Source organism: Barbus barbus (assembly GCF_936440315.1).
Source record: "Barbus barbus genome assembly, chromosome: 34".
NCBI classification, from domain to species: Eukaryota; Metazoa; Chordata; class Actinopteri; order Cypriniformes; family Cyprinidae; genus Barbus; species Barbus barbus.
The window spans coordinates 10,972,571-10,980,869 of NC_136762.1; the positions used below are offsets into that span (position 1 = coordinate 10,972,571).

The window sequence follows — 8,299 nt, forward strand, 5'->3', positions numbered from 1 at the left end:
AAACATGCAATGATGCAAAACTATCAAACAAAACTGATGAATGCTTCAACAAGCATTACATTTGGAACAGAAAATTGTTTTATCCATTTGCTATACTTATTTTTTTAACTAAGCGGTTGGACGTAATATTCTGTACTTAAAAGTGGTTCTGACACACGTGAACACATGATCGTTCATCCCTAGAGCAGCTATTTTTGAATATGAAGATTTTTTTTGTTTTGTTTTTAACATTCCACAGGGTTTCTCTGCAGGGTTTTGTTGTGTCCACCTGTCCATGCCATGTGTCGTTTCTTATGCGATCTCAAAGCAGCCTCTGGGATGCGTATGCATATCCCTCACTCTTCGCACAGACTGGATCTGGGGGTGATGGGCGCCCCATTCATTCCAGTGTTTGTAGGATCCAAATTCAAACAGGTACTGATATCCACGGTAGCCTGGATACTGATATCCAACCCACCTAAAGTAGGAATGAACGTAGCATATGTGAATTGATAAGGTGACATCAAATAGCTAGGTAATCATCTTTTTTAATATAAGAGATACTAAATCACTTACGTTCCACCATTTACTTGAATGCTGGCGACTCTGTCCTGGAAGCCGTAGCACCACAAACTTGGGATGTCCTCATCAGAAACCTCCATCTTACGACCATCAAAGTTCATGCACTCAAATAGACAGATTCTATGGTCCTGTGGGTCCTATATATGTAAAAAGACGATACGTTTTTTCCTCTTATTACTAATTGGTCACGGTTTGTGATAAAATGGGAAATGGAGTGAAGCAACGGTCACCCACCATTCTAACGGGCCGGACAGACATGAGATGATCACAACGGTAGCTGTTGGACCAAGTGTCCCAGCGAGGATATTCGCCCCTCTCAAGCATGAACATCTCACCGGTCATATCCTGTTACTCAAAACCTACCCATCTGCAAGATGATAAAGGGCACACGTACTGTAAATGCTTTGTCTACTGCATTTACAGTAATGAAAAAATAGTGTATTTATAAATCAGATTTTATTATTAACAGTGCTAGTTAAATATGGTTTTGTGTGATTGATTAAACATGTTAAATAAAAAAAAATTAGAAAAGAATTACAAAATAAAAATAATTTGTGAAAATTACACAGAAAATATGAATTAAGGACTTTTTTTTTTAATGGACTTCCTTTAAATTGCCTCTTTATTATATCCAGTATAGTTTTACCTATCATGTGCTTAGTGAGGCAGCATTTATTTGAAAGAACGAAAGGAAGGAACTAAATAAATTAAATGCAGTTACAACAGTAATAATATGAAATATTATAATTTAAAAAGACTTTTCTAATTTAATATTTTAAAATGACAAGATGAATTTTCAAATGAATATGTGAAAGATTAATAGCCATTACTATTATTACAATTTAAAATTATTACAAATAAATATATTTGACATTATATATAAAAATTATTTACATGTATTTAAATTAGTGCTGTTTACATAATATATGTATGTGTACTGTGTATATGTATTATGTATATATAAATACACACACAAACAGTATATATTTTGAAAATGTTTACGTGTATTTACATGTATATATTTATATTCTTATATTCTTATATTTTATATATAAATATATTTAATATATCAACATAACATAACATGCATGCATTTGTATTTATATATACATAATAAATATACACAGTACACACATATTATGTAAACATTAAACTATTATTTTCTATGTGATTTATCATTTGATAGCACTAATTTAAATCATTTAAATCATTTAAAATCACTTATCTATTTCAGCAGTCATTACTTCAGTCTTTAGTGTCACATGTTCTTTCAAAAATCATTCTATGCTGATTTGTTTTTCAAGAAAGATTTCTTATCTTTATCAATGTTGAAAACAGTTGTGCTGCTTAATATTTTTGTGGAAACTGTGATACATTTTTATCATGGTTCTTTGATTACTGTCACTTTTGATCAGTTTTAACATATCCTTCCAAAATAAAAGTATTAATTTCTTAAAAAATTGTATCCAAAACATCTGAATGGTGGTGTTGTGTAATAATATAATATAATATGATTTGATATGATATAAAAATGTTATATCAGTGCTGGGCAATGATTAATCGTGATTAATCGCATCCAAAATAAATGTTTTTGTGTACATAATGTATGTGTGCTGTGTATATTTATTATGTATATATAAAGACACAAACATTCAGTATATATTTGGAAAATATTTACGTGTTTACATGTATTTCATATAATTTATATTATATATAAATATATTTAATATATAAACATAACATATTTTTCTTAAATATATACATGCATGTGTATTTATTTATATATACATAACAAATATACACAATACACACACATAATATGTACACAAAAACTTTTATTTTGGATTTGATTAATTGTGATTAATTGTTGCCCAGTATTTGCCTGTATTATAATATAATATAATATAATATAATATAATATAATATAATATAATATAATATTATGTAATATTTTTTGTGTTATAATCATCATCATCATGAGCATCACCACCACCATATATTTTTCATTTTTCTCTCATCTTATGATTATCATTATTAATATCATGCATATGATTTGTCAGATGAGTACTTACGGCCCACACTCCACTCTGATGGAGCCCACACGGTTTAGCCCCTTGTCACAGATATTACGACACTCTCCACTCAGCTCCATCATGCTCCCTTGGAAATTCTCATACTCAAACAGATATATCTGATCAGAGAACACAGTAAAGACAAATAATTCAGCAAGTTCATCTTTGACATCAGACATGCAATGGCAATATTAGATGAAAAAGTGAGAATCTAGTAAGAACATGTTGTGGCAGGTTTGACACACTGTGGGAGCTCATTCCTGTGGCGTAGCGACTACCCATACTTCCTTGTACAGCAGTGTGTGACGTGGCTGAAGCTGTTAATAGCATAAGAGAGAGAAGTCAAGCTTAAATAAAAGATTGATTCAAGATTAATACTTTGTTGTAGTCGTACATTTTATAGAGAATTCATTATGAGTGTTGGAAATTTATTTTCTATAAAGCAATACGCTTGAATCTTCCTTATTCAAATCAGTGAAAGCATCTAAATCTATATATTTTTACATTTCCCAAATCACAAGAAGTTTATTTAAAGGGCAGCAAAACAGTAATATTGTGAAATATTATTACAATTTCAAATAACTGTTTACTATCTTAATATATATATTTTTTTATTTATTCCTTTGATGGCAAAGCATAATTTTCAGCAGCCAGCACTCCAAACTTTAGTGTCACATGATCCTTCAGAAATTATTCTAATATCTATCTAATCTTCTGTACTCAAATCAGGCAAACACATCTAAATCTATGTCTTTATGTACCCCAATTACAAGCTTATTTAAAGGACGGCCTCTCTGAAATGACTAAAATGGGTTTCTTATTAAATTTGATTAAAAAAAAAGAAGTAAAATCAGTAATACGGTGAAATATTATTACAATAAAAAAGAGTTTTCTATTTTTATATATTTTCACTTATAATTTATTCCTAATAGCAAAACAGTCATTACTGTGGTCTACAGAATTATTTATTAAAAAATTATTCTAATATCTTATCTTTGTACTCAAATGAGTCAAATCAATCAAAACAAATCCAACAACAACAAGCTTATTTAAAAGATTATTGAATTTGAAAAAATAAAATAAAAATACAGGAAAAACAGTAATATTGTAAAATGTTATTACAAATTTTCTATTTTTAAATATTTTTGAATATTCTTTATTCCTGATGGCAAAGCAGCCATTACTGCTGTCCTCAGTGTTATATGATCCTTCAGAATTTTTCTTTTGTACTTTGTACTCAAATCAGTCAAAAACATCTATCGCTATACATTCTCCTGTCACAGCAAGCTTATTGAAAGTGTGGCCATTCTGAAATGTCCACCTCCCCAATCAAATCTCACCAAAATTTTGCAGTCAGGCACAGAGCAATGGAATGTAATAGGAGTGTTGGCGGAGGAAAGGATGCCAAGCCCCGAATGTAAAATGGCTTCAGGCTTCGAATGGGTTTTATATACATACATGTATATGCCAGCAGTACTTCCAGAGTAGAATGAAACCAGGCTATTGGCTAAAAGTGATGGGTGTTTGGAGAGTTATGGACTGCAGGCTTATCTCTGTAACCCTGCTGACTCTGCTCATTGCTTTGTTCCAGGCCTCGGCTGGATGTCTGATGTCTACCTCCATCAGCAGAAAGCGTGGCTCTCCACGGCCCCTATCTCTTCAACTCTCTCTCTCACACATGCACTCATTCACTCTCTACAGCAGAGCAAGCAATGTGCTGACCTCAGTAGACTGGCCACAGACCTCTCCATTGAGAGAAAGAGGACTTGTTGCCGTTGTGTGAAGCTTCAGCAGTTTTATTTGGTGGTTACAGTTAAATTTTAAGTTGTGAAGGATTTGGATCTTAAGTTAAGAGTGATAAACAGATGCACAACATTTGCCAGACTATTAAATTTTAAACAATTATAAATAGTGCTGCATTTAATTATTCACACAATCAAATGCATTTGACCATCAAAAAGTATATCTCATTGAAGAACCACATTGACACTTACCTAAAAAGCTGAAAATTTATTAATCTTCTTATTTACTTGAATGCCATCATTTACACTCTTCATTTTACTTAGTCATGCACCTCCTAGTTCGACACTGGGCCCCATCCATGCAGCCTGCTTTGCATAAAGTCAAAGGAGTGGGCAGGACATGGATGTTGAATGGATGTGCTTGTAAGGGCTTATTGCGTATGTATGCATATGTGTCAGAGTATGTAAAGGCAGGTGGAAGTGGGTCTCTGAATCACTCTGTGGCTGTAACTGTGGCGAGAGGAGAGCAGACGAGTCTCAGTGCAGGATAAAAATGGACTTTTAATGACAGATAAAAATTAAAAACCACCATTCTTTGACTAGCTTTTTTGATGGTTGCGATGCTTTTTCCCAACCATTTTTGAAAACCTGGAAGTCACTCTTTGTGTTATCTTTGCTGGAGCAATCTTAAGTCGAAACAGCTTGCTTGTGTTTATGCAAGCATGTGTGTTTTGCCGTACGCACCAGTCTTATGTAAAAACATGCATGGAATCATTGTGCCTGGCATCCACTCCTGTGGTAGATGCCAGTAGGCACGATGCCTCCCTGGCTATGGCAGATGGCATTGTGAGCTGGGTAAAGCCAAAGGCTCAGTCCAAAACAATGAGGCCTGAGGCAAAGTGCTGACTCCTGCCTGCCCTTTGGCCAATCTTCCCTTTCTGCCATGCTACATATAAATAGAGCCCTTAGTTGGTGATCTGGAGACCGTTGTGTGGAACTCCTGAGCGCTTGCAGCTATTTGTTGGGTAGGTCAGGTAAGCCCTTCGTGGTTGTCCTTTCAGACACTGCAGCCATCTTTTAACATGCTTTGCAAACTCTAAAGGAGGTGTGCACTATCATGTATACACAATTAAAAACTCAAACATAGCAAGCATATACGTGGGCATTTTTGACAAAGTATGCATGAACACATTTTTTGTCATATTGGCATTTCAGAAAATTAAATGTAAAACAACAGATTAAATTAGTATTAAATTAAATCAATTAAATTAAGTTAAATTCAGTTAAATTAGATTTAAATTATTTTTATTGGCATTTCTGAAAAATTAAAATGACTTATTTGCATTTCAGAAAATTAAATGTAAAACAAAACACTACATTAAATTATTATTTTTTTTTATTAAAATATATATTTAAAAAAAAGATTAGCCATTCTATGCTTTGCATAACATAAAACATGCTTTATATTGATACTTTTTTATATGAATGAGTTTAGCTAAATCTGATATAATCTAATTTGTAGGTTTGTGTATACTTTTTGTTTAAGGCCTTATGTTTTGGTCATAAACCTGTCTTTTCTGTAAACTGTGGTTTTATTCTGTTATGTTTGGATTATATCGTCTAAATCAGCAGAGATAATCAATGTGATTATTTTGTTAGGTCTAACTTGTTGGAGCAAAAAAGGCATTTGGCTGCCATATCTTTCTTGTTCATTATCCTCAGGCTATTTGTACACTTGTCATAAATGATTTTTTTTTTTGCATATCTCTGTTCTTCAGGTGTATCAGCATAGAGATATCTTCAAGGATGGCTCTGACTAATCCCATGCCACTTGGGCCATGGAAGGCAAGTAAACATTTGATGGCTATGAGGTCATGCAAAATGCTATAGAATGCTTTGAATCTCATCTCTGTAATGTCTGTGAATATGTGTATAGCTCACAGTCTATGACCAAGAGAACTTCCAAGGCAAGCGCATGGAGTTCACCTCAGCCTGTCAGAACATCATGGAATGTGGCATGGGTAATGTCCGCTCTCTGAAGGTGGAGTGTGGCGCGTAAGTCTTACACTCACAGACACACACATCTAAAAGAGCCCATGTTGTTGTTGTATTATGCAAATTTTCTCTGTACATGTGTTTGTTTAAACAGCTGGGTGGGCTATGAACACTCCAGCTTCTGTGGGCAGCAGTTCATCTTGGAAAGAGGTGACTACCCTCGCTGGGAGTCTTGGAGCGGCAGCAATGCCTACCACATTGAGAGGCTAATGTCCTTCCGGCCAATCTGCTCTGCTGTGAGTCTGAAACCGTGCCAACTGATCAGTGGTGAAATGATTTACCAGTCTCTCCAAATAAAAAAACTATTTTTTCCATTGTTATGATCTGCACAGAACCACAAGGAGTCAAAGATTACCGTCTTTGAGCGGGAGAACTTTATTGGACACCAGTGGGAAATAACCGATGACTACCCCTCTCTCCAGGCCATGGGCTGGCCCTCCAAGGAGATTGGATCAATGCAGGTGCAAAGTGGGGCGTGAGTACCATACTTGTCTCTCTTTCTCTACACCAGGGCTGTCCAAACCTGTTCCTGGATGGCCACTGTCCTGCCGAGTTTAGCTCCAACCCTAATTAAACACAAATGAACCCGCTAACCAAGTAATGCATTCAAAAATCAAATACTTCTCTACTGTATAATATGCCCCCCCCCCCCCCCAAAAAAAAGTGTGTCTGAATTTACAGTATTCAGTGTAGTAGGTGAAAAGTACCTGGATGACCTACTGTTTCCAATGAGATTCTGAAGTGTGCATTGCACCTAATTTGCATATAGCATAAATTAGATTGGGATTATTATGTACCATATTGATATAAAAAAAGAAAAACAATTCATATTCCATTTATTCCATTGAAATCAACAGTATGTAGTGAATTAAACATAAAAAAATGCAGAAGGTTTGTGAGTTGATGAAAAGTTAATAATTAACTAAATCATATTTTTTTTTAATTAAGACGAATAAATTATTAAAACCTAAATAAAACGATTAAGTAAAAATATAAATTTAATTTAATATGTTTACCTGCATGTTAATGTGACCATTAACCATCATCAGAGAACTGTGAACATGCAAATGTGATGATAATATTGACTTAAATCACAGGGGTCTTCATGTAAATATTTGAGGTCAAACAAGTTTGGCTGACAGAAAAGTTTGGGATTCTCTGCATTAAATGAACAAACATTAATGAACATGAAATCAGCAATGACATTGTGACAATATTACACAGCACTGTTCATTATAGATTATTTTTTGTAAAGGTCGCAAAGTAAGTTCAAATTCAAATGTAGCACCTAATCAGTCAGTATGGGATTTCAGATGCACCGAAGTTCTTCAGATTCACTAGAAATTTCCAGACAAGCAGGTTGGAGCTAAAATCTGCTGGTTGTTGGTTGGACACCCCTGCAAACACCATTAGCTTTAGGTGCTGTAATATTTGGGATACTCGTAATATTAGGGATCTCAGTTTGCATTTGTCATGTGTTTTCTCACTGCATGTAGCTGGGTTTGTTACCAATACCCCGGTTACCGTGGTTACCAGTACATCATGGAGTGTGACCACCATGGCGGCAAGTACAAACACTACAGGGAGTGGGGCTCCCACGCTCAGACCTCCCAGGTGCAGTCCCTCCGCCGAGTTCAGCAGTGAGGGCAGCTTGCCCAGCTCCCTTCCTCCCTCCCCCCCTCCTCCTCCTCCTCTTCCTCCTCCACCACCTCTTCCTCACCTCCACCCCTTCATTCCGATACCAGCAGCTCAGGCTGAACGTCTGGTGCATTCGGCAAATGTTTACAGCGCTTTCTTCTTTCTGCATGCCATCGATTTGAAAGAAAAGAGTGAGAGGGAGAACTGAAGCAGACTGATTCTGTGAGCGGC

At 35.1% G+C, this 8,299-nt stretch overlaps 1 protein-coding gene and 1 pseudogene across 2 annotated transcripts; one reads left to right on the top strand and one right to left on the bottom strand.

Moving 5' to 3' along the window:
• Positions 1-291: 291 nt before the first annotated feature.
• On the bottom strand, positions 292-4,732 carry LOC306853809 (beta-crystallin B1-like; annotated as a pseudogene). Its single transcript has 6 exons — positions 4,708-4,732; positions 2,877-2,950; positions 2,634-2,752; positions 796-928; positions 556-698; positions 292-457 (listed from the first exon to the last, which is right to left on the bottom strand). The product of its transcript is annotated as a beta-crystallin B1-like (transcript).
• A 1,431-nt stretch (positions 4,733-6,163) lies between these two features.
• Positions 6,164-8,074, top strand: LOC306854303 (beta-crystallin A3; the record flags this gene model as incomplete). Its single annotated transcript, XM_079392199.1, has 5 exons — positions 6,164-6,220; positions 6,312-6,430; positions 6,525-6,666; positions 6,763-6,905; positions 7,927-8,074. Exons 1-5 carry the CDS (start codon positions 6,182-6,184, stop codon positions 8,072-8,074), a joined length of 591 nt encoding a protein of 196 aa, XP_079248325.1. The 5' UTR covers positions 6,164-6,181.
• Positions 8,075-8,299: the final 225 nt, after the last annotated feature.